The sequence below is a fragment of the Anguilla anguilla genome, chromosome 14 (genome assembly GCF_013347855.1).
Source record: "Anguilla anguilla isolate fAngAng1 chromosome 14, fAngAng1.pri, whole genome shotgun sequence".
In the NCBI taxonomy this organism is placed as follows: Eukaryota; Metazoa; Chordata; class Actinopteri; order Anguilliformes; family Anguillidae; genus Anguilla; species Anguilla anguilla.
In genome coordinates this window covers 12,477,767-12,505,359 of record NC_049214.1, presented here as the reverse complement: position 1 = coordinate 12,505,359, position 27,593 = coordinate 12,477,767, and the positions used below count along the sequence as shown (strand labels likewise).

General features: G+C 40.5%; 1 protein-coding gene and 1 long non-coding RNA gene across 4 annotated transcripts in view; both read left to right on the top strand.

Moving 5' to 3' along the window:
- Positions 1 to 6,531, top strand: part of rasa1b (RAS p21 protein activator (GTPase activating protein) 1b) — a 30,971-nt gene extending 24,440 nt beyond the window's left edge. For 2 of the 3 annotated variants that reach the window (XM_035391370.1, XM_035391369.1), the window contains exons 22-27: positions 79 to 146; positions 311 to 399; positions 762 to 839; positions 1,049 to 1,183; positions 1,450 to 1,529; positions 4,379 to 4,418. In XM_035391370.1, the coding sequence (XP_035247261.1) occupies positions 79 to 146; positions 311 to 399; positions 762 to 839; positions 1,049 to 1,183; positions 1,450 to 1,529; positions 4,379 to 4,418 (490 nt within the window). Of the gene's footprint in view, positions 1 to 78; positions 147 to 310; positions 400 to 761; positions 840 to 1,048; positions 1,184 to 1,449; positions 1,530 to 4,378 lie in introns of all 3 variants that reach the window. The other variant, XM_035391368.1, reaches the window with a different exon arrangement.
- Positions 6,532 to 9,043: 2,512 nt separating this feature from the next.
- The window catches only part of LOC118213227, a 37,756-nt gene continuing 19,206 nt past the window's right edge, over positions 9,044 to 27,593 (top strand). The window contains exon 1 of the long non-coding RNA XR_004762373.1: positions 9,044 to 9,217. This is a non-coding gene — a long non-coding RNA (uncharacterized LOC118213227). The remainder of the gene's footprint in view (positions 9,218 to 27,593) is intronic.

Sequence of the window (27,593 nt, the reverse complement as noted above, 5' to 3'; positions counted from 1 at the left end):
AATGTTGTACTGAACATTGCATCGGAATGGCTTGGAAAGTACGATGAAGTCAACGCGAATTATTTTTCACACTTTCAGTGGTTTTGTCTTCCTGCGTCTCATCTGCCCTGCGATCCTCAACCCAAGGATGTTCAACATAATCGCTGGTGAGGTGCACTCCCGCTACACTTCAGACCGGCCTCGTTGAGGCTTGTTGAGTGGCCCGGTTTGGCTCGAGCGCGCGGCTAGCCTCTGGTGTCGCTGTTAGCGGTAGGGCGTTGTTGATGAGGGTTCGGTGTGCAAGCACGTGTGTGTTCCTTTCTCTGCGCAGACCCGCCGTCCTCCACGGCCGCACGGACGCTCACGCTCGTCGCCAAGTCTGTCCAGAACCTGGCAAACCTGGTGGAGTTCGGTGCCAAGGTAAAGACCAACCTTCACCACCGGGGCATTTTTAAAAGCTGCTGTTCGTCTGCGGTGATGATTTTTGAGTGGCGATTTATATCCATTTAGCACATTAACTTTTGCCAGTGGTCATTTCCTTATTCTCTCAGTGGTACAGTGCTTCATACAAAGTGAATATCTGGTAGAACAGAGTAACATATTTAAGTGAGCCCTTGGTCAGATTTCAGTTTGTCACATTATAACAATATAACCATGGTGAACAGTAAGGAATATAAATATACTTTGGGGCTGTGTTACTTGTGGTATTTTTGTGTGGTTGACCTCCATTTTCACTGTCATTATCTGTTTGAACTTCAGTTGTTTTTTTGTTTTTTTTCCAGGAACCCTACATGGAAGGGGTTAATCCTTTCATCAAGAACAACAAGCACCGAATGATCATGTTTTTAGATGAACTGGGGGTGAGTGGTCTTCCCTTGTCCAGCGTTTGTCCCTGTTTGCCTTTTATTTTTTTCATGTTTTGTCTGCAGTTGGCTAAAAGGTAGAAGCATTGTTTGGCAGGAAGGCCCATTAGTTTGTGAAACTGTAATGTATGTGCGCATCATGGGGACCTGGCCTTATTAGATAGCGCATTGTAATTGCACTCAAACCCCTGTGCTCCCTCCTGCAGAACGTCCCTGATCTTCCAGACACTACAGAGCACTTTAGAACCGATCTGTCCCGTGACCTCGCCGCCCTGCACGAGATCTGTGTGAGCCACTCAGACGAGCTCCGCACCCTGAGCAACGACCGGGGAGCGCAGCAGGTGCGTGTGTGCGCGTGTGTGTGCATGCGCGTGCATGCGTCTGTCTGTGTGCCTGCATTCGAGTCAGTTTGTGCATCTCTCTTTCTGTCTGTCTGTCTTGATTCCCATTAAAATGGTGTCATCAAACCAGCTAACCCACTATGATGGTCTAGGGTTCAATCTTAGCCTGGCTTTCTTGGGATTGTATCTAAAGAGGAGTTATGGCCGATGTTTAGCAAGGTATAATGCCACTATGCATTCACTGTGCTCGTGCTTGTCTGTTTCAGCACGTCCTGAAAAAGCTCTTGGCAATCACAGAGCTCCTCCAGCAGAAACAGGTTCACTATGCCATGTCCAACAGCAACAGGTAGTTAGCCTTTCCACGGAGTCACACATGGGATCCAGCATGCTCCGCCTCCATCGCCAAGGCAACTCAAGTCAGCCCCTCCTCCATCCATCCATCCATCCTCCTCCTCCATCCTCCTCCATCTCCCAGCACACCTCTGCCACATTGTCTGTGCCATGCGTGCCGTGAACCCGCTACGAAGCCCTACGCGAACGCAGAAACCCCGCCTCCCCCCAGAGCCGACCCGCCCCCTCCCAGCGCGTCGGCTTGGGTCGCCATGCTAACGGATCTCGGTCGTGGGTGCGCGCTTCTTTTGCTCCGCAGAGAAAAATCCCACTCTCTCTGCGTCTGAGAAGACCTGGTTATTTTCAGCACCGATTGCCAAAGTACCCGTCTGCCTGCGCGGGTAGTCCCCCGATGAGAAGAGGCGACAGCGGCCACTCGTATAACTGGATAATGGGGTGCCATGCTTTTTTACTGTAATCTGTGACTGATTTGTTTTACGGTTATGACAATATACACCAAGTGCTGAAAACCGTCTTTCCTGTCTAATTGTATGTAGTATTTTGTTCCGACTTTGCAGTATGTAGGAAAGATTTGTTGCACAAAGGAGAAAAAAAAAGGTTATTTTATACCAGAATATAAATTCTCTTGGCTGGAATCACGAGCATACAATAGAGGTTTGTGTTCTTCCCCTTTTTTTAAAAATTCTACCATTAATTTTGTTTTTGATTGTTTTCTGTTTGGTTCAGTCTTCCTTGAAACTTCTCAGTACCAGACAAGACACATAATCAATGCAGATAAAAAAACAAAGAAAAGCAAAGTCCAGTGTTTTCAGCCATAAAAGTTTTTGAATAAAACAAATTGTATCAGGAATGCATGCACTTATTAAACCATTTTTTGTAAAGTACAGATTGAGTCTTTTTTTCCCCTTATGTATAGAACAGAAGTAAGAACAGGGAAAAATGTCCCTAAAATCAATTCTGATATTGAGTTGTCGGGTGTCTCATCCAGCTAAAACGCTCATTCTTAGTGCAGCGACGTGGCCTGTGATAATCGAATACTGAATGTTCCAAGGCCTGCTGGCGTTTAACAGGCTACAGAATCGGCTATGCAGGCTAAGTTTCAGTCCACAACCTCTACTAGGAGCAAAAGCAACAAATGACAACAGCGAGAAAGTAAAAATGGGGGGAGGATGGGTCTAATCCATAGGCTTCAGTTCTAAAATAGGTATAGGTATCTATTTACAGCTCTGATTAGAATTAAAATGATATGAGAGCCTGAACCAATTTCTTCTTCTGTAAAAACGGTTTTGGCATGTCATGGATATCCCATGTCCGCTCTTCATCATCGTTCCCATAGCTCCACTGTAGACGATTCATTTGCATAGTGAACCGCAGACTCATCCTGTTTTTGTCCAGTTCTGTGTCTCCCCTCTGTAGCGTAGTATTTGTTCATTATCATTCAATTATTAGCATTTAGTCCTTAGTTTCCGAGCCATCCTCTGCATAATCAGCATGGTCATTTTACACACGTTGTGGGTTGGGAGGATTGATGTGGGTTCCCTAATTCATATGTGATTAGGCACTGGGTGGTATGCTCCAGAGCATGGATACTCAAATCTGGCCCTCTGGGGCAGTAGTGCTGCTGGTTTTCATTCCTCCCCTCTGATCAGGCACCGATTTAAACCTGATGCACCAGGTGAGTGTTATCTCAGGCCAGTCGGTGACATTGTTGCACTGTAATATCAGGCAAAAGAGAACCAGTAGTACTGCTGACCTTGAGAGCCGGGTTTGCTCTAGTGCACTGCAACAGGCAGTTCAGATGTCAACTGTGGCCTGCCGTAGATGAACGGATCCCTTTATCATTGATACGAAAATTTATATCCATCAACAGATTCATGCTCCACATACCACTCTCAAGTGGCACAATAAGTAATAGTTAGTTGGATAAGGCATCCACGTTGTACACATGTAAATAAAAGCTTACTCCTACATACATTTTATATTAAAAGCATGTGGAATTTTCTTTTTCTCCTCTAAAAAAGAATCTGTCCTCCAGTAATTGAATTCCCCTACTCTAAAGATTAATCAAAAAATACATTATTTATTCAACACATTTTGACACATTGTAATACATCTTAAAAGGTCAGATCATTTTAAGCACTTCAGCCAAATTTACCATAAAGGACCTTTAATGAAGGACACTGGGCACTGCAAAAGTTAGGACAGAGAAGTGAAGGTTCTCTCAGTTCATCCTTTGAAAAGCTGGACCAAGCTAATCCAAGAGATACTCTAAACAGGAGCGTGCCTTTCTTTGCCCAAATCTGAGAGCGTGCCTCATATTCATTGAGTCTCTCGGAGACCTGGAGTGCTGGTTTGCGTTCAGGTTTCCCCTGCCCATGCCATGACCTCATCCACTGCGATTTCAAAGGAAAAACTGATTCTAGATCAGCCCTCCTGCCTTTTTGGGTGGAGGTGCTTTTTGAACAGAGGCCCAGGGTAAGTATGAGTAAAGACTGTTTGCATGGAATCTTCACAGTCATACACAGACTTTTCTGTCATCTGGAGAGCTCATTCTGATCTCTGAACCCCACAATATTGGCCCATCCACATACTCGTTAAGAGCATACCGGCTGGGGTCAGAGCTACTCGAATGCCACCATAGGAACCTTTCTGGGAGCTTGATGGATGTTCAGAATCGGCTTCACACAGGTGTAGTAGCGGTACAAACGGTGTTGTGTGCTTGCCGGTGGTCTGACGTGGGTCGTCAGGGCGTTAACGAGTTTGGCTGCAGAACGTGCCTGGAATGGAGACGGGCGGGGCTATTCCAGATCAGGAGCCTCACTGGACGTGTTCTTCTCATTTCAGAGTGGAGTGTACAATTTTGTCTACTATCCAGGTCATGTGAGGGACTGCAGAGCTGCCAGGCAGGAATAGAGATCTGCAGAGCGAACAGCAGCGCGAGGCTCTCTGCCTCCTGTTACCTCCTGCTTCTGATGCCACTGGACGCAGTGGAGGAACGCTTGTTGACCAAAAATCAGCCCACAGACTCATGCTCTTTTTACCAGGCAATATGCAAACCAGCTAACAATGCCCTTGAAAACCTAAGATGAAAACCTCTCTCTCTCTCCCTCTCCCTCTCCCTCTCCCTCCCTCCCTCCCCCCCCCCCCCTACATATAATCTCTTTATATTACTGACCTCCTTGGTGCTGAAGAAATGTTAAAGATATAGAGGTACCTATCATCCTTCCCTGATATCCGATGGAATTGCTGATTGGAATTAACACACACACAGTATACATTCATAAAAGCGTCTCTGGTTTGAAATGGTTGTGTTACAAAAAATATTGGAAATGTAGCAGTAAGCCAAGCCTTAAGCCAGTTTTGTATGCATAACTGCAACAACAACAAAAAAATCTCAGCTTCCTATAGTAAGAACCAGTCACCTAATCAAGTCACTTTTTTTACTTGATAAATGAGCAGTTTGTAACATTTGTAATGATCACTCTTTTGAGTTCAAAAGTAGCAGTGCATATCACAGACACCTCTCTCTCAGCTAAGCAGAATGGTGATTTATTATTTTAACGTTATATTGATGCATTTATCATGTGCATACATGCATATATACTGTGATTTTTGAACAATCATTCAAGCCGAAGTCTTCCTGTTTTTTTGTTTTTGTTTTTGTTTTTTACTTTTTTGCCATTTGTATTCTCAATTGGAGGCATAAAAATTATGTCTACTGAGAATATATGTCAAACCTAACTATCCAAAAGTGTAATCAGTGTTGAGTAGATTACTTTGATAATGTAATCAGATATTGATTTCAAATGATTTAAAATACAATTAGTAACATAATCTGTTGGATTACTGAAAAGGTGTAATCTACAATAATTACTTTTGGATTATTTCCTGTTTTATTCACCAATTAATTAATGGGTTAGCAAAATACATTAGCTAATGTTTCTGACAAGACTTTTCTTTGAATGTGTAGCTATATTCACTTCACTCCTCATTCTCCTTTGTATGTGTACATTTGTTGGGTGTGATTGCATGTGTGTGGTGTTAGTGTGTGTGTGTGTGTGCGTACATTCTATGTTGAAGTAATCCAAATGTAATTGTAATCTTTAGAAAAGTAACTGCAATCAGATTATTCATACTTTAAACAGCATCTGGGTCTGATTACAGTTATTGCATTTTTGTAATCCAGATTACATGTAATCTCTTTCTACCCAATAATTCAACTCCTGTGTGTAATGCAACTCCTTTAAAGTATACCCAAGCCAGTTAATTATGCTTCTCAATGGCTTTACTGAATGTTTGCAACCGATTTATTCTAATGACTTGTATATGGTTACTAAATTATAGTCTACTAAAATACATTAATAAACTGGGGGCATTAATAGATACAAAGAATATACTGAAATGTTTTATTGTTGCAGTAACTGTTCTAATAGAAGCTCACTTTCCCATGAAGGGTATACAATCTGAAGACAAATTCTTTAAATTAACACTTTTTCTTTTTTTTTTTCCTTCACATTTTTGAAAACAATTTTGCAGTAACTCAACAGTCTACAGAAAAGTCTACCTTCTTTAAAAATGATGCATGTTTAATCTTTATGATGATGACATTTATAGTATGTCACTTGTATACAGTAGATGAATTATGTAGCATGTCAGTGCCTGGCATGTTTGACTTTTTATATCACCCTTTAGAATCTGATAATACTTTTTGATGTCAGGCTGAATCTTATAATTTTCTAAGGAAATTCATATGACCTTTACTTCAGCATCGTGTCTGTTTTTTAACGGAACAACTGAGAGCACAGTTGGTGTTTAGATGGAGCTTGTCTTAAGAATGTAATGTACAGCTGAAGCAGGTCCACGTTTATTGTGGTAGGATCAAAATTTTCTTCTCAGAATGACAAAAACACAGAAACCAATGACTGTTTACCGTATGCTTACCATATGTTTGCACTGTATAGATAACAAGGAATTTCATTAAAACATTTTTTACAATATTTGTATTAGCTGTGTGATGTTACAATTTGTAATACTGAATTTGTATATCTTAAGTGATTTTTTCCCCCATCGTTCACTGTTCTTTGAAAAGTCTGTTATTATATCCACGTCTTCCAGGGTTGGTTTGCTGGATAACCATTATGACATGACTGAAGCTGATACAACTATAATTGTCATCACAAAACCAGGTGTGCAGACAACATGCCAGCTTTGCAGGTATCATCAGAAACAGCTGGATGAAAGCACGTTTCCCCATTTACAGATGTGCACCGTAACGGTTACAAGCTTATTGCATCACACCAGACGACACCACGAGAACAAAAGGCCATAACAAGGTGTGCAGTGAAGCAGTACGTGTAATATTATGGATTGTTTTTACTTTGTACTCTCATAATTGCAATGCATTATTGCTGTAAATAAATTGTATAAACAAATTAACATGTCTAATACTTGCAGCAACAGCACTATCCAGTGACTAGTAAGGAGAAGACAGTGACCAGGCCTGTAAAATGCAGCACAGAAGATGGCATTGGGCATAACTACCGAAATTATATTTCAAAGTGAACAGCCAGTATGGGCCAGATTAACCTATGTAACATATACTGGAAGTCATGCCCCGAATGACAGTTGTGAAAAATGCTATTGCTGTTATGATTTTAGAGGGAATTAGAAGGGGAAAATATGCGTGTTCATGGTTTTGACAGAATTTTCAATTAGGACGTTTCGTCATTTAGATGCATATCATTTCTTTTTTTTTCTTTTTTTTAAATACAGAAAAAGTTACATATACTGTATGTCACTTCAGGCACTTTTGTCTGATCTGAATTGATATTGGAGCATTTTAAAGGGTATTATTCCTGCAATGGTGTGAAAATTCCTCCATGACACATTTTCGTCTTGACAGGTAAAGTACAGTAATAAGCTATGGGAGGTTGAGTGCACACCGGTAGGTCCCATCCTTGTAAATGTATTTATAAGCGGGCAATCGGACACCGTGGGGCTCGGAGGTAATGGCGCTTGTTTGGTGTGTGTGATGTGTGTGAGATGTGTGTACCTCAGGCTGTGAGCCCCTGGCCTTTTGCTGTCAGGTCTCCCAGCAGGATGAGCACAGCTGCAGGGTTTTAATGGCGCTTCTCCACAGTAATCACCGCTAACGTCCGTGCCCAAACACCCCTGTGTCTCGTACGCCCCGTCTTTCAGGTAAAAGATGGGGCATAGGTAAGCGCGCGGAACGCTGCTCCTGACTCCATTATGGCACTGAGGCGTTGAGGAGGCAGGCAGACCCAACAGCGTCTTCCCTGCCGGCTGTCTCCTGACCTGACGGCCAATGGCGGGGAGGAGGGGGCGTGGTGAATTCATCCATCTTGCAGAGTGACGCTCGTGCTCTTCTTCTAGGCACCCCACATCACAGGTAATATTCAGACCTGAATGGTTTTTTCAAACAGGGTCATTGTGTTCAAAGCAGATAAAGACCATAAGAAGAGTTAAGACTAGTTTAAAAATGGTTAGTTTAAGGGTTAGTGGTAAGGTCATGTATATTTATGTGCTCTTAGGATAATGATCACATTAACATATGCTGTACACACACTGGCCAGGGTGATTGAGGTCTAGAGTACAAAATGGGTATTGTTACATACAAGCATGCATGCATGTATACATACATACATTCATACATACATACATACATACATGTACAATGTGTACAATATCTTTGTCATTCTTGTTACAATATCTGTCACACTGTGTGGAATTTTTCCCTTCATATTTGTGCCTTTAATTGCTCCTCATCTTGTCAGATTTTTGTGTGCTTGACAAATGACAAATAAGCAATTCAAGAGCCACTGTTACAAATCAGATCCACAGAAGTGTAACTCTTTTCAGACAAAAACAGTCCAAAACACAAACGCAGTACTTTGATCACACATCTTTTTGCTGATGCCCGTAATCCCACTTCTTATAATATGGTTTGCTTGTGTGACTACCTTGTGGTGGCAGCTCTTCGGGAGCTCGATCGGAGGTTGCATGTTTAAATCCAGATCGGGACATTGCTGTATGTAGTATGGTTTGAACACAGTTCTCATTTATTGAATTGCTTCAATAAATATTGCATATACAAAAATGATCAAGCTACACAAACAATAGAAAATATATACAGACGTGTACTTATGTGCGCACAGCTGTAAAGAACAAATCTCTCGACCATTCCCTTGGAACCTTGTGTTAATCCTTGTGTCATATTTTCATTACTACGTCTTTCATCGCTAAGTCTGACATAATGCATGGAAGCAAAATTGAGCTTTACTGTAAATTGATATTAAGGTTATTTATTTGTAAATTGTAAACTACAAATAGCTGAGTGATTTACATTGAAAATAATATAGTTGTTCAAATGATAACTGCTCGAACAAAGATGCCTGCCCCCCACCCCCCCCCACCCCCCCACGCACACACACACACACACACACACACACAAACACCCAACCCCTTAAACCCCTACCCACCCCCCATTTCTTTATGCACTCATTTGCATAAACATGAGTAATTTATGAATAATAAATGGTCTTTGCATTCAGGGGGAATTATTCATTTGCATATCACCGTCGCATTACAGATTTTTTTTTCCAGTGAGCTGTGCTATCGCCAAGCTCTTAAAACCTGTAGAAATCAAGGACGACATTTAAATAGGTAAGTGTTTATTTTTCTCTTTCTGTCTCTCTGCTGCTGTCTCTCTCTCTCTATCTTTCTCTCTCTCACACACACACACACTTGCTCTCTCTGCACAGCAAGTATTTCAGTTGCCACAATTGTCATTTTTATTGAGCTTCACAGATGTGGTTTCAGATATGGCTGTATTTTTTTCCTGGGATACAGCTTGCAGTATTTTGATATGGTATTACATATGCCAGTATTTAAAATACCCATTGCGTTTGTGACCCCATTTTATGCAATTTGCATAAACATGCAGCACTGCTGAATTATTGATGAGTGCTCCATATATGCGCGCAAGTGTGTGTGCCCAGCTACGTCTACGTGTGTGTGTGTGTTTAATGTAGATTACTGGCTTAGTCGACCGAACGTTTTACATTTGAAGTTTGTTCTGAATAATGAAGCACTACACCTTTAAACTAAAGTCATTTCTGCATTTGAAGCAGTAGACATGAATCGCATTAACCTGGAAGGGGGCAGCATGTTCATTCACTTCTTTTTCCTTAAAGATTCCTTTAATGCCGAATGGTGTGTGTCTGGTACTCCTGCGTTTAGTCATTGTGTGTGTGTGGGGGGGGGGGTCATGGTCAAATTGTGTTTTATTTGAAAGATACTGTACGTGAATGCTGGCAGACTGTGGCTTTGATGACAGAATGATTTCCTTATATGCACCGTTCTTCACTCGTGCTTTGCATTATGTATCCATCTTGCTGTTGCAGTATTCCTGCCTCAGCACTGCCTCTGGTCCAGCCTTCTGCATTCATTTAAAAGGTGCACACATAGCACCGGATTGGGAATATGCACGATTGAATATGCACAAACATTTTGAACATGTATAATACTGCTTCTACTACTACTATCATTTCTATTACTATCACTATTACTGTTATTATGACTACTACTAGTACTATTACTAATAATAATAATAATAATAGTAATAATACTTTTGGTATATAGATATGACAAAGGCTTGCTCTTGCATGCAGAAGGTATTTATAAATCATTCCCAGCCCTTCTTGTCTCCTCCTCCCTTTTTCCATTTAAACTCCCCCTTTGGTTCAATATTTGTCTTTGAACATAATTCACATTCCTGTGCAGTTATGTATTATTATTATTATTATTATTATTATTATTAGTTTGACTGATAAACAAAATATAGATAAATAACCTTGCACACTACAAGCCTGAACACACAAGCTCATATTCACAGCATTCCGTCTTATAAGCAACAGTGTGGATGCATGGACTTGTCAATCACACATTTGCCCTCCTTAAAGGTTGGCTTTTGTAGAACTAATGTAGAAGCCAGGGGAACATTCAAGCCAATAATAGGATTAGCAGATAACCTCATTTATCCATTTGTTTGTATTTAATTCATAACACATTTCTGCTCGTGTAATGTTAATATTTGTGCCTTGTCTTTCTGCCCATCCAACTGCCAGGTTGAGTATCCTTGTGTGATATATATGTCGAAAATGTATTTTTTTAAGATGGGGGGGGGAGGGGTGGGCGGGGTGGGGTTGATGGGTGGACAGACAGACAGACAGACAAGTCTCGGGTTCTTGTGTTTTTCATGGGCATTGCTGCTCGGTATATTCCCTGGTAAACCTTCACATCTGTGACATAAAACAGTTCTTTTTGGTCAGTAAGCCCGCTGTGTTCGGTACCATCAAATGCAGGAGGGAGAGGGGCATGGACGAGAAGCATGTCGCACTGAAGGAATGCTGTTGGCTTGGTGGTGTGGAGCCCTGCCCGTGGGACAATGCAGTCTGGCACCCTCGGTCTGCTGTCGAGCTGTATGCCAGCATTTGATCTGCGATCACGTGCAGCCTGGATATGATGACAGATCGATGCATCATGATGTGATATTACAGAGACGGTGAAATAAACTGGAATTGGATCATGATCTCTGACCATAATATGATAATTCCTCTTATTTATTTAGAGTGGGACATTGCAGTTCATCAGTTCTCTTCCCACAGTTCTGCTGGAATTTGTGTCGCGTGTATTTTAAGGCACAGATATTGCGCATTATATTCACACATAAGATTAAGGACAAGACTTTGGAAAAATGTGAGACACCAAAACTCTATATTCAGTCAAACTAAATAGAACTATGTTTAGGTTTTGCCTAATGTATTTTCATTGGTGGTTTACACAAATTATGTTTACTAGATGATAATTTACATTAAAAAGTATATGTGCACATAGCATATTCAAAATATTTGTTTGCATTTAAGATTATTTGTTCTTTACAAATATTTCAGTGGTATGAAGAATCCTGGAAACATTTCTCATGAAGTGAGCCTAATTCATCAAATAACATTATCCATGAACAATTCAAAGATATTAAATTGAAATATATATTTGTTGAAATAAATCTATAGTATTTCTAGTCGTGCAAAGATCCCCTTTCGTGTTAAACCCGTAGTGTTTGCTCTTTTCTAATTCATTGACGCAGTTAACGTGCGTCTACAGTTCCAATTTCCCTTCATAGCATGGTTCTGTTGTCCAATTACAGAGCTCGTTGCTGGTTGCCCTGGAAACCGATGCAGTCTGTGATAATGTTGATTGGCCTTTCAAGGACAAATGTTGCCTGTGAGTGGGCTCAGGAGGTCCTCTATAATTTCCAGTGTACCAGTGGTGCCAGTCAGATGATTATTACTGTATTTTTTTGCTTCTGGAGAGTAGCTAAACCCAGTTAGCAAACTGTGCAAATAAGGCGAACATTAACCTTCGAATGGTGTTGTGCCTTTGTTGGCAAATTAGACATTTACAGCACATGGTACTTCTACAGCTTTGTGAATCAGGTCATGTGCTTTGTGTAAGAGGGGTATAACTAGTGTGTGTGTGTGTGTGTGTGGGTGTGTGTGCGTGTGTGTATGTGGAGGGAAAGGTGGTGTCATGAGTTGGAGGCGTTAAGCTTGTGTTGCATTGGGAAAAGAATATGAAGTGCAGAAGGAGCCATGCCATCTCTGCATCCCAGACATATTGGCTTCAACAATGGGGGTTGGGGGAGTAGGGGGGGTGTGGGGGCATGCCTTGATAAAGCAGGACCGGATGTGTCTGAGCTGAGGCGGTGAAGAGCCATTGGACGGCCCTCAGCCCCCTCCCCACGCCTTTTCTGTCCACTAAACAGCTATCAGCTCCCTTTTAATTGATCTTTGTGTCTGTACCCAGCCTTCTGAGCCCTGCTCATTTGCATGAGCAGAAGACTCCAGCTGTAGGGACCAGTTCAGTGTCTGCAGGAGGAAGGGGGGGGGGGGGCACAGACCTACATTGTGTGATGTGCATACTAAGTGCGGGAGAAAAGCTCTCTTCCAAAAGCAGTCAGGATGCAGGGAGGGAGGGGTGGGGACCAAGGGTCATAATTGTGTATGTAGAATCATAAAACACATGGCTTGATTACTTTCTTTCATTATAAATGATGTACCTTTAGTCTGCATTTTTTTCTTGTAAGAAGAGCATCCAGTGGAACACTTTTTTCTTATTTGACTCATGTAGCTCAATTTGATAATGGCATTCAAAATGCATATGTGAACATCATCAATTAAAGCTATTAATCATCCATGATTCAATATTAAACCCTATGAGAGGTAGAGAAGGAGGGGAGAGAGAGAGAGAGAGAGAGAGAGAGAGAGATATGAAACTATTTGCGTGAGACTTCAGTCCTTCACTGTAGAAAGCCTCCACAAAGTTTTCCGAATTACCATTTGCATCACGGTGCCCTGTCAACACCTTCCTGAAAAGTCCTGCCACATGAAGGAGGTAGCTGTATGTACCCTTGTGGGGGAGTAAAGAATAACACATCTGTGAGTGTGGAGGTATTGCACTAACCTCATGTGAGAATGTGACAGATAGTACAGCTGAGCAGTCTGTCTCCATGCTTGGCTTTTGCTGTTGGATGTTTAAACAGGAATAACAGCCTGCACTGTAGCTGGACCCATTGGCAATTGCTGTCACATCTTTAGAGAAAGCTCCAGATAAGATAACTCAATTGCAGCTGATAGTCTGCCATAGCCAAAATTCAGGGTTCGGGCAATAAACCATGGCCTTTCTATAGTCTTTCTTCTTCATTATGTATTCTCCATTGGTCAGCCTTATAGTTTAACAATAAAGAATACAATTTTATAAAAAGCCTGTGTGACACACCCCTTTGTCCTGTCAATAGCTCACCTGAAGCATCATAACAAAGCAAACTTTCAAAATGGTGGAAGACGGTGCAAATGTAGCTCAGATTAATTTGGGTGACGTTGCCAGTGGAGGTGTTTTAAGAGAGTTGTTTACCGATTACTTTACTGGTGATGTTCAAAACAACAGTGATAATTCCTAAAAAATCGATTGTAGCAAGAGTGACAGTGATATCACTCCTATCTCATCATTTTGGCCTACACCTATGTTATCAGACAGTTGAACTGTTCTATTAGACCTACAGTCCTGTGCATAAGTCCAAGACCACCCTTCTATTTACAGTACCTTCCTGTTAAAACCGCCATTAAGTGCAAGTTACTTATTTTTCGGTGTCAGAAAATTTAACACAGAATTGCTAAAAAAAACCCACAACTATATACAATATCAAATCTTTCAGTATTAAGTGTGTCCATCCTTTGCCTTTATTACAGCTTCCATTATTTTCTGGGACTTGCTTGGAGTTTTTTAAAGAAATCGTGTTGCATTATTATTCCATGCTTCTTGTAAACACTTCCAAAGTTCAGTTTTACAGGTTGTTCATATTTTCTTCTTCTCTCAATCCTGATAATCCCAAACACGTTCAATGATGTTGAGGTCTGCACCCTGGGGTGGCCAGTCCTTTGTTCTGAGAACACCAGCAGCTTGATCTTAGCAGTGTGCCTTGGGTCATTGTCTTTCTGTAGAATGGATTTGCTTCCAATATTTTTTATTTATTTATTTACCAGCATTCATGATGCCTTCAATCAAAACCAAATCACCAACTCCAGATGTTACTGTATAGCCCCAAACTTACACTGATCCTCCTCCATTCTTGGCTTATGGTTGCAGACATGGTTCTGAGTCTCTCATTGCTTTGGTGGTGTACATATTGCCTTCTCTTACTTACAAAAATCTTTAGTTAGACTCATCGGCCCATAATTCCTTACTCCACATCCATTCAGGCATCTTGTTTCAGTGTACTAGTGCAAATGTTCTTCTCTTTTGTTTATTTCCTTCCTTCAGTAGTGGCTTTTTGACAGCTACATATCCTTGCAGGCCCACAGCAGTGAGTCTCACAATGGAAAGATTGATAGAAAAACCTGTGGATTTCTTGAAACAAGAGTTGAGCTTGATTTCTTTCCCCCAATCTCTCAAAGATAACTGTTTTTTCTCTCTCTTATTTTCCTGTGACTTGAATTATCTTATATTTAATCTCATCAGAAATATCTCCTTTAGCCATTTTAGATGTACATGGCAAACAAATCTGCAAGGCAGCTAAAGTATGTTCGCTAGTTGTTTGTTTGAATGTTACTTTTGAAGTAAAAAGTTCTAACATTGACACTTGGTAACAACGTTTTTGGGAGCACACAGCTGCAACATGTTTGTTGATCAGAAAGATGGAAGACTTAAATTGGTAGTAGGGTGCACAAAAGAAAGAGTAGGCAAATACTGACAGATTTGATGTTATATGTGGGGGTGGAGGCTTTTTGTAATTTTATTTTAATAGAATTTTTGTTTTTTGCATTATTGTCTGAAATTGCAAAAAAATAATTTGCACAGAATGGCTGATTTGAATAAACTAAAGGGTTGTCTCTGAATTTTGCACAGTACTGTATAAGGCCAGTTGACGAGCTGCCATTTTTTATTTCAAAAGGCACAGATGTCTTAGTGATATGCTTTTGTATGTGGGACTACTGATTTCAGTCTGTTCTGCTTTCTATGTCTACACATACATCATTGAAATTAATTGCTTCTGAACATCACAGGCAGCCCCATCTAATCAAACATAGGCCTAAGGCTTTTCTAGCATGAAATGCCACTCAGTGATTTGTTTTGAAATGGTCATGTTACGTAGTATAGATACTGCTACTCATGATAGCTAATGTCACATTTGATATTTTACATGTATATCACATATTGCACATTCCAACCATATGCACCAGATAGTTTAATGAATCTAAAATATGGTCATGGGAATGATCCATTTCAAAATTTCAAATTCCTCACCTCCGCTAACTTTGTGAACGGGTAAAGCGACAGCAGCCGCGAGTTCAAACGCATAATTTAACAAGGAAGAAAAACCAACGTGTTCATTTCCATCTGCTGTGCAAAGCAATGTTAAGAAAGGAAGCAAAACGAAAAACAAAGAGGGAAAACAGCCCCACCCCCCACCACCTACCCTCCCCTCCAAAAATGGTACCCACGTTCCGTTGCTTAGCTAATGATGCCGTGTGATCTGAAGACTCGGCTCAAGCTCACGCGGTCTGTGCGGAACAAAGACGCACCAGGAAAATAGAGAGCAGAAAAAAAAATGCCGCTTGGTGGAAAAGATTAGAAGAAGCGAACGGGCAGCGCTCTGCGGCTGGGAAAAGCTGACGAGGGTAACTACGGAGGATCACAGAGGAGCCACCGCAACGGCTGCGGGAGAGGAGGCCCAGGATTCATCTCTGACATCCCCATCGTTAGGACGTGTGTTAATCGCGCAAATCACACCGGCACCAGCCTGCAGGTTGACTGTGAGCGCTGTCAGTCTGTCATTATTTATTAACTTTATGCATATTTGCATATGAGAAGCCCGTAGGTGGAAACCTTTGCTCTGCACACTGTTTATATATATATATATATATATATATATATATACCTAAATGTACATATTTGTATAGCCAACTTGATTCCCCACAAAGTTAGTATTGATTTTGTATTGATTTTAAAAAGGATAGATCTTTATCAAATGATAAAATTTTGCTTTCAGACATTTGATCTATCAGATCGAATTAACGAAATAGAACTGTGCAATACAAATAATTCAAGTTAGCATTCTTTCCCATTGTTCTCTTTCCGTAAATACAGCTATATAATTTATATGACGTATTATCCACAAGCCCTATATGGGACAAATGCATATTTCTAAATACATTAAACTACAATAATCGCCAGACTCTGGTAAAATTTAAAAACACAGCTGCGTATCCCTCAGAATGTTAAAAATATGTTCCCCATGAATGGAGAATATTGATAAAAATAATACTATTAAAAATAACTATTTTCTCTTTTTAAATTGTCAGTCATTTAATTCTGAAGATTTTTACAACTCTCTAAATCAGGCAGCAGGGACATTATTGGGTATGATAAGAGGATTCTAATTGCATAGCAGTTGCAGTCCATTTTATCAGTTCAATAAATAGAGTATAAATATCCTATGTAAGTCCTTCAGACTGAAAACTCTAAAGAGCTTCAATGAATTCAGACAGGACCTCTTCTGTTTTCTGATTGCCATCTTCTCTCTGTTCACATCCCTTGTGATGTTGGGGTTTCCTGCTGGCCACATCCACAGATGCACAATTATAGCGACCCACATCTATTCAGTATGCTACAGTCTCCTATTTATAAGACAATTTCAGTCTTGTCAGTTAATTTTATGAACATTACTTCATGGAGCAATGCTATGCTATCTATGTGTTTGAACTCTATACAAGTATATGAAGGCAAATATACTTGACAAAATATTTTACTGATTATGTGATCACGTTCCGCACACACACGCACGCACACACACGCACGCACACACACACACACAGTGATAATTAAATGCCTTAGGTGACCACTTCCTCAGCTGGAAAATTGGAACTCTGCAAACACGTTCCCAAGGAGACAATGTGAGGCTATGTGGCAGCAACACCTGCCAGTGTTTTTTCCAAGTTAAAGAAAAGAGTTTAAATATTTTTTTAACGTCATTGATCATTCAGGCTTTACAATGTGCTTAATTGTACCACAAGAAAGGCATGGGAGGGGTGACTCGTATTTGAAGTAGTCTGCATACTAGTTTTAGGCGACTGCTGGCTGTGGGTTTTATGCAAACCTGCATTCATCCTTTCTGAAATCATTCTGAAGTCATGTCACATGTACGGTTACATCAGCCTCATTACTTCACCATTACAGCCTTGCTATGATGAAGACATAACTTTTGTGTGCTTGTGTGTGTGTGTGTGTGTGTTGTGCAGTGCCAGTGTTGTTCACAGTCTCTTTACGGTCTAAGAATTCACTGTTATGAATGCACATATGGTACCCTTGTATTTTAACTCACTCTAATATCATAAAGGAAATTAAGCCAGCTTAATTTCAATTTTCAGGAACAGGAAATGGAATTTGGACTTCACTCATGAGCAATAGCAAGGTTCCAAAATTCTTCACGGAGGACACTGTAATTCACTGGCGACATTTCCAGAGAGCATGGGTGCAATTCCAGACCAGAGTTTAATAAGAAATAAAGTGTTGACAAGGATTTCTGTTCATTTAGCTTGATATCACAAGCAGCGTAAATATAGTGTGCATCATGACATGCATAAATGTGGCAGGCAAAAATAATTTTGGAATAAAAGAGTGACACACGTACAGAACTTTACATCAATGAAGGACCCTGTTTGTGTACTAACTTGCAGCCCTTTTCAGTAATTCAGTGAGACATTGTTTATTTAAAAAAGTTATTGCCACCTTTCCTAGGCTATTTCTCAGAAAATCAAAAGCAACGCAGTGATAACTATGTCTTCCTTTTTTTTTAAACGCGTTTCGTAATAGACCATGTGCCTCATCGCCAGTAGATGTCACCACAGTACTTTTGAACAGAGGGATGTTTTGTTTTTGAAATGTGCTTCTGAAACAAGCCTCATTAACATTAAAGTGAAGGCTCACTGTTTGTTACTGCATTTGAAAACAAAACCAAAGTGTGTTTTTTGTGTAGCTAGTGATTTATTCTTCATAGAAGCCCAAAGAAAATCATTCACTGATTAACCAGTGATTTCCTCAAACAGGCTATACAACAGCCTTCAGATATATGGATTTTTCAAAGATTTTAAAATGTGGGAACATAACAACATAGTTAAAAAGCAAATCATAGATAATTTTGCATAGAGAAGGGGTAGTGGTGGGGGGGGGGGGTTAATGTTCATAGCACAATGTATACAAAATTTGAAAAAATCTAATAACGGAGGACCAATTTTTATTAAGACAACCGGTACACAATCACATTGTCTGAACAAGATACCATCATATAAAAATAATTATAGTTATTTAAACAATAGCCATACTGTTCTGAACAGTTGCTAATTTAACGGTTACAGCAGCGATGTCTGGGGCCCTTTGAATGAAAGAAAGAAATGAATTGACTCAGAGGATGATAAAATAATACAGACTGGATAAATGTCCTCTTTACAAATCTTTTAGTACTTTTATAGAGCTTTGAGAGGATAATACAGTGTCTGCATTTTTAGCATGGAAAAGTCTTCTTCACACAGCACTTAATGTGTGGACTCCAGACCAGAAGGCTTCTCACGCACACAGTGCTTTGCAGAAAAGTTGCATCTCCTTCCCTTATTGCCCTCATGGGATTTCCCACGGACATTTTTTTCTCAGGTTAGCCGCGGAACTGTAATGCTTGGGAAGGTAGATTTAATTGTCTTACAACCACCCCTGTGAAGAACAATGGAGATTACAAGCACCCATTGATTATACCATAGGCCTGCATAAATGACCCTTATCCCTATATTGCTTATTCATTTTTCCTTTTCTTTCTGGTTGAAAGAGACCAAATGGGCCCCAGCAGGTTAGAGTAAAGAGAGCTGAAAGGCTTCCCTCCTGGCTGGCCTTTCACGCGCTGACAAAGCCCCCACTCTCCTCTCTGTTCCCTTTTCCCTCCTCACGTTAAAAACCTGATTAAATCTTTTCCTCCGCAGTTTTGCGAGAGGGTGCAAAACTAAAACTAACAAAAGCGCCAGATCTAAAGGACGGGTCCTTTCAAGAGTGGGCTCCGAACGCTGAGAGGGGCTCTGTTGTGCACGCCTACAAGCATGTGTGCGTGTGCGTGTGTGTGTGTGTGTATGTGTATGTGCATGTGTGTGTGTGTGTGTGTGTGTATGTGTATGTGTATGTGCATGTGTGTGTGTGTGTGTGTGTGTGTGTGTGCATGCATGCATGTGTGTGTGTGTTCATATGCGCGTGTGTGTGTGCATGCCTGTGAGTGTGTATGTGTGTGTGTGTGCATGTTCATATGCATAATTTAAGGGGCTTAATTTGAGCAAAGTTACTCATAACTACACGTGAGTGTGTGTGTGTGTGTGTGTGTGCATGCGTGTGAGTGTGTATGTGTGTGTGTGTGCATGTTCATATGCATAATTTAAGGGGCTTAATTTGAGCAAAGTTACTCATAACTACACGTGAGTGTGTGTGTGTGTGTGTGTGTGCATGCGTGTGAGTGTGTATATGTGTGTGTGTTCATATGCATAATTTAAGGGGAATAATTTGAGCAAAGTTACTCATAACTACACGTGTGTGTGCGTGTGTGCGTGCATGTGAGCGTGTATGTGTGTGTGTGTGTGTGTGTGTGTGTGTGTTCATATGCATAATTTAAGGGGCATAATTTAAGCAAATGTGTGTGGTACACATGTATGTGTATGTGTGTGCATGTGTGTGTGAGTGTAAGAGAGAGAGAGAGAGAGAGAGAGATGTATATGTATTGTGCTTGGCCACTGAATGATTGAAAAAAATGCAGGAACCTGACTTAATTTCAGGCTTCATTAGTGGAATGATGTTGATTTTTCCCATGGAGGATTAATTGGCCACATTGATTTAAATGTCAGTTAATTTAAATCAAAAAAGATTCAGGCAGTGGACAGTGTTCTACCCATTCGAAAGAAATATGCTGACTGAAAACTGTTTTCTTTTAAATCTGTCTGCATTTTTTAATTATTAAATAAAGATTAAATTTGTACGATCACACTTGACATGAAATAAAAGTGATATATCAGTTTAATTAACACCATATTTTGAGGTGATGGGCAAAATTATCCATACAAATGGGACTATTCAAAAATAAACTTATAAATAAATTTAAAAGTGTAAAACAACTATTATAAATTTCTCAGAAGTTGAAACAGGAAATAGCAATGGTTGGCACAATTTTTATAGTGAATTGAAAAAGAGATGCAGCTGAAAAATGTATGTGTATAAACATAAAAACTACACACATATTTTCTAAATGCAGTGTATATATTAAAATTGGTAGATTAGCTCATGTCATGTAATGTAAAATGTATATCATTTTATATTGGTTAATGCTTACTTTTTAAGCCATGCAGTTTATGCATATCAATGTATATTAGCAGGTGACATGAAGTGACATATCCTTAAGTACATGTCATATATGCTCATATTTTATCTCATAATTATGATTATCACATTATGATTAGGACACTTTAGGCATTATACAAACATTTATAGCTTTAGAGGCACTCAGCACAAAAAATTGTTGAAAACTACATTATCATTTATATGGGTCATTCATTTATTTTTATGTTTATGTGTTTGTATACATATATGTTGCACCAACACTGCTAACATTGTCAAAAATAGCATAAGCTAATTTACCATCTGACCGAAATTAAATAGATTGACTGGCTCTTGAAAGCTAGCTTTACAATTATCCTAAATAGAAGACACATTCCTGATGTTATTGGGCTGTGTTTATGACTCAGTTTCATAAAAACAAAACCGTGCATGTCATAATTGGTATTAGTTGGATATTTGCTTTGCTGTCTGTCTTTTTCAAATAATGCATTCAAATTTCTGTTGGCAAAAAACCGATTAAGCAAGGGTTATTATTTTTCATTTATGTTTTATATGGGTGTTACCTCCAATAAATGTAACCGTTAGCTTTGTTCTTAAGCCACTTTCAATGATGATACCAAACTCAAATTTACAGCTAACAATTTACAAGTTTACAGTCAACTTCTTAAAATCCAAGTTCCAATACACTTATTTATTGAGTAGCCCTTTGCCTGTGTCTATTGAATGTTGTCATGTTGTACTTTGGTGTATTCTGTGGTAAAACAGTATTTTTACAGAGCCACACAAACATGACACAGGTTTCCAGACTAATACAATATGATGAACAATAGTTTACATTTAAAGACAAGGAAAATTCTGAGTATGTGCATTGTGCTTTGCTTAAAGGAATGCCTAAATATTTTACCTAGTGTAATGTATTAACTTTAAAGAAGGGAACACCCATTTCACTATGAAACCAACAGAGGGCAGTATCCAGTGGCAAGCTCTCTAGTCATAAGACTAAGGCATTCCAGAAAGAAAGCATTAAGTAATGAGTACAATATGGCATATTGTGCAGTTCTCATTTAAACAAAAACAAAAAAAAACCATGTAGGTCTACTTATAATTTTGTCATGTTTTTATTACACACATTATATTTATTTTTGGAGAATGCCTTAAATGAAATAGGGTTCATAATTATGGTTCATTCTCTGTATTTTACATTGTAATCATTCAAATTGTTTTTGAATATATTTTTGTATTTTTCTTCAAATGTATTATCTTTGATCATTTTATGTGTCATGGCCTCTGGAGAACAGCAGTATTGATGAAGGCTGATTTTACCTGTCATGGTGTTTGTTCTGGCAGTGGTCTAAGATGTTCTATTCTCCATGACATTTGCATTGCAATTGTGTTTCACAAACAAAGTAGTAACCGGGATTATTTGTAATAAAAAATATGTTTGGTTTGTTTTTTAAATTGTATCACAATTATCACTAACCAAATATTTCTCAAATAGGCTATTTCATGTATTGTGATCGGTGAATGTTTCAGGGAGAACAGCGTACACTCCCTACTGTAATCCCTTTCAATAGTGAAAATAATTGTATTGAGATAAGAGTTTAGGCGGCATTCAGTTTCATGGACAGCAAATTGTACTCTGAACAGAGAAATATAAAGATATCTCCGATGCTCACTCATAAGAGCATGTTTGGCGGTTACTAAAACACGTTTTAAAAGACATAAAAACAAGCAATAAAAATACTTGCTTGTATTCAGAGAACAAAGCACTGTAGCATGTACATTTGCTCAGCTGAAAGAGCTTTTACCCTCAGATCTATGCCTCCTTGAAGGTGGATACCAAAGAATCCTAAAGAATTTAACTCAGAAAAAAGAGCTTTATTTTATTTACAACATGATCACATACAACTGAATCCATAATACACAGGGTTGTGAGGGGGAAATGTGTCCATACTGTATGCATTTCATGCTTTTACCCAATTCTGTTGTTTTGTATTTTTCTGGAAATGGAGCACAGGGGGAAAGAAAGGAAACACAAAAAAAAAGAATGCTGAAGCACTGAACGAACACAGGAAAGAAAAGAACGCTGGGAGGAAGTGAAAGGCGGAGAGAAAGAGCCTTCTCCAGCTGACAGCCCCGCGTGGCTGGGGAGTGCCCGCGGGCATCGCCGAGGCACGTTTAAGGAAATGATATCATCATTACAGGATGGCATGGCGGGTACGTGCGGCGCGGTGCCACCCTGGGTACCTGCAGGGAAAGAAACAGTGAACCTCTTTACCGTCTCGCCCTGCGCCACGGGGAGGTTGCGCTCTTGGGCTATGCCTTTTTGTTTGATGAATAATTATATATCTTTCCCCATTGCTGAAAGTAATATTAATTGAATAAGTAACAATAGCCTTGGTGTGGTTAAGTGGCAGCATAGTCTTGTATATGGCCCTGGCTTAATATTGGCAGAATCATCCTGTGGTGAAAAAAGGGTGCTTTTTGTGAAACTGTGTTTTTAAATTTTGCTTTCAGCATTTTAAAAGTAATTCCTTTTATTTTCCCATAAAGCACATGAATTAGTTATGATTGAAAGGGGTGATTCATAATCCAACAATAAATCCCTCACAGTTGATCAAACTTGGATTCAATTAAATACATCCATTACTTTGCCATTGTGGGGGAACATTTTTAGCTTTATATTGCTCTGTACTTCTTTAATATTATGATTTGCAAAAAATATGATGATGATGATTATTATTATTATTATTATTATTATTATTAATAATAATAATAATTATTATTATTGTTATTATTATTATTATTATTATTATTATTATTGTTATTATTATTATTATTATTATTACCTATTTTTAAATTGATCAATTTAAATGTAACATACATTTTAATAATCCATCAACCACTATCACCTGCTGCCTAGGACAAACAATGAAATCAAAATCTATTTTTACAAAATGCAATATGTCCAAGAGAAACCCCAGGCCTCTTATGGTAAGCAATGCACATTCAAGCATCCTTGTGGCTCAGGGTCTAGGATTATGCATCTTTTGTCAGGGAGTGTTCGCATGTCTGAGAGTGCATGTGCCTATCCCTTTCTTTTTTTATTCATTACTTTTTATTTAGGTTTACCTGAGGTCTCTTGCAAATGAAAATACAGTATCACTGGGTTTTAAAAAAAAAAATGATTATGCAATGTGGACAATAGCGCTTAAGGTGGTGGTTTTGCATGCCTAAATATAAATCATTTGATTGCTTTTCTGTGTGTAGTATTTGCTTCATTGATGCTTTGCTTCTGCTCAGTTAGAGTAGTTAGATGAAATTGAACTTGTGCGTCTAATCACAAAATGGTAATGTGCATTGCTGGCCAGCGGTATTGGCTAATAAGCACTCCAGTTCAGCTGCATATCCAGGCAGGTACGGATGGGAGCACTAGGTTTGACTGTAGACAGCTGCATTCCTTGCATAAGCATGTCTGTCCATTCAGATCCCTGTAAAACTGAGCCGTATTAGTGCTGTGGATAGTGAGAGAATGCCCACATACCTGGCCTTTGCCAGTGTGGCTGATTATGGCTTCCGGTTGGCTTTGTGTGTTACGTCCCCTGCCTCTGCTGGTCTGGGTAGTGCAGGTGGAGGTGATTACCTAACTGCTTAATTGCTTGATTGCCTCCACCTGCCTGTGGCCCAATATAAGCCTGGTAGTATGAGGCAGGGGAGATTTTCTTTGGGGTCTTCTGTGTAGAGATTCTTTCTTTGAGGTCTTCTTTGGAGCTGTGTGTGGTGTGGTGTGTGGTTTGTGATTTTTGCGGGGATCTTTCTGTTTGGTGAACTTTGTGGGTTTTTGTTTGTTGTAGTTTGCGTTTCAGTTTATGACTTCTATAAATATATATTTTTTTAATTTTAAATCAGTTTCTGGATTTTTTTTTTGAGGTACGTTGGCCTTCTTTGTTGCGGCCCTTCGAGCCGGCCGTAACACGGTGGCAGGGTAGCGCAGGTGTTCGCTGAGCAGAGGCGAGAAACAGAGCGCTCGGTCAGGTACGGGCGGCGGGGAGACGCCGCGAGGATGGGAGCCGAGGGGCGTCAACCTCTTCGCTCCGAAATTACATCCTCGCAGACCCAGGGGCCACCGGTCTGTTTTTTAGGGCACCCATAGACCCTCCAAAAGAGCACCCTTTAGCCACCTTCCTTGGATGCAGCCTTTATGAAGCATAACAGCACTCTAAATTAAAAGGACTGTTGACTTTAAAGAGGGCTAACCCAATTTGAGTAACATGATTTCCTACCCTTTGGCAGAACTACAGGAAAATTATGCAGCTCAAAATGGCTTCCAGCCAAGTTTCTGGCAGCCGCCTCCCTCGTCAGTTGTTAACTGCTTTGGATTTTGGCAACACTTTGGTAAAGCTTTAGCGTTCTCATAATCTAAAACGCATTTAAGGTCACTGATGGCTTTCATCTTCTAAAATTAGCAGTCAGGGAGCCATTGTCAAGTGAACTTTTTTTTTTTTTGGTAATTACAACTCAGAAATGTCACTTTCCCAAATGTCTATAGACCCGAGTCTAAAATTCACTTAAAATAAATGTTTGAATTAGGATCTGGAAAAAATTTGTGCTTGCTGATATGTATAATTTTGGCGACAGTCCACTCAATGTCCCTTGCCATTTTTGTCCACGGTAGCTCATCAGTAATTATTTCCATTAAACTGTTTTAATCTGAGCCACTCCTCAACATTCAAGTCTATTCCTTTAGTCACTTATTGGAAGCTAAAGCAAGCCCACTTTATGAAGGATGCTATTTTAATACCATTCTCACATCTGTGTAAATTCAGACATTTCACTGGAGAATACAGAAACTGCAGGTAAGCCTAGAGGCAGAAGTCTACGGAGCGCTGAATGCCATTAACACACCTCATTCAGGGATTCACTTTGGAAGTGTATTCAAGTCTGTAAATGGTGCCTGGGCATTATAAGACATTTGCATAAATCTGAAGCCTGTGAATGAACAATCGTATGCTCTTTTTTTCCCTATATGTGTTGAGCACATTGATCAGTGTTTGTTTTATCTGCAGCTGAGGAACATTTCAGGATGTAATGCCTGCATAATTTTCTCCCGCATCAGATTAAAAATGTAAACCCCAAATGGTTACCCTTCAGAGTTTATTTTGCTGAAAACGTGTCAGGGAACACAAGGCTGAAGGAACGAAAGCCGACAAGAATAAAGACAGGAAGGAACTGAAACGTAGAATCAATATGCCTGTTTAAGCCTCTGAGTGACTGACTCAAACAAGTTGTTACCATTGCTGTTGGATTGTCTGTCATCCATTAGTACAGTCTCTCACTGGGTTTTAAAAAAAAATTCTACTTTTTCCCCCCAACGTTTTAATATTCTCCACAAATTTGACAATTCTGTATAATAGCTTTTTTTGCTGTGTCATGTTAAAGCAATGGGGGTGGGGGGGTGGGGGTATGCACACCAGTGTGTGCTCTGAGAGGCGCACAGCCAGCCACAGCTGCTTTTCCATCTGCAGTCGAGCAGCTGAGCTGAGCGGCTACAGCTCTGGGGGACCCCACAGCTGGCACAGGCAGACTGCAGGTGCGTGGTGAGCCAGAGGAGGCGCTCTTGAGCGATGGGGCGAGGGGTATTTTGCATTCTCCTTTCACCTTGGGTGACTCTACGCCCAGCTGGAACTGTCTGGATTTAGAACTACAGTGCAACAACTACATACTTCTTTAGTTGTGGTTGTAGCTAGTTGTACTCTTAGTAGCAGTAGCAGTCCTGTGATCCCGTGCTGGCCTTCCTCTCTCATGAGTCCCGCTGCGTCTCTAATCTGGAAGGGGGACCCCAGCTTGAGGCCTCCCCTGGCTTTGTGCCTGTCCTGTTGGAAAAGGGATTACACAGGAAGGGAAGAACACCCTGTCCAAACATGATGCTGACCCACGGCCTGACGGTCTGCTGGTCCAGGAGGGGCTGTGGCTGGGCACCAGTAGGAGCTTTAGACCATGGTGTCCCCCCTAATTCAGCTTCTCTGATATCAGGTGAGCCAGCGCGGTGCTTGGCTTTCAGGAACCTGCCAGGCTCCTGGTGTACAGCACAAGCATACCGAAGATCACCTGTCACTCACTTTTCAGATCAAAGCTAAGTTTAAAGAGGCCCCACCACCGACACCTTCTCCAATCTCCTCATGAAAATGGCCAATGACCCACCCCACTCCACTCTAAGCACGAGTCAGCCTAGTGCTCTTTTCTCTTCCCAGACAGACCATTTACTTTGGCTTAGGTCCAGTCCTTTACTATATGGCATAATGTGTTTTGCCCACCAAGCTCTGCATTAAAAAAGGTCTGCACCATTGGGCTGTTTCCCACCAATCCATCCAGCTTTCCCCTTGAATAACAGTGTTCGACCTCCAGAGTATGGTGTGCGCATGCATGGCTGCCATACCTCAGAACCAATAAAAGCCCAGCCCAGTCTCAGATGCACTGTCAATGCAGATGTCAGTCAGTGACTGGTTACAAAACTAGTGTTTTTTTAAAAATATAAACAGGAGTCGTTAAGTTTTCCGAGAGCAGACTTTGAAGGTTAGAACTGACCAACAGGTTGCTCCAGAATATTTTTGCTACACTATACTGCTGACTAAGCAGCTAGAGATTATATATGTGTATAATAGATACCGATGAGACACGTGCAGTGAGAGAGCGGGAGCGAGCGGCTGGTGCACAGGTGGAGCGAAACGTCCAGACAGGCGCTGTCTGCCAGCCTCGCAGCCAGGCGGGTGGAGCGCTCCCCAATCCACTCGGGCTAATCTGCCCCCTAATAAGTTCACAGCAGACCCATATTCTTCTGGGCCCTTCTGCGGAGGGACTGTTGGCCCATGCTATTTACACTAGCCCGCTGCTTTCTCAGGTACACCCCTAAGGCCAGCGTCTTTGTGAAGGGGGATCGACTTACCCCGGACGCTGAATGGAATGAATTGATTAGCCCGGACCGTATAATTGCTGGCAAATCCCTCGGAATCATTTCCCATCCATTTGGAAAGCACAAAGCGCCCCCACCCTCCCTTTCGCTGTATGG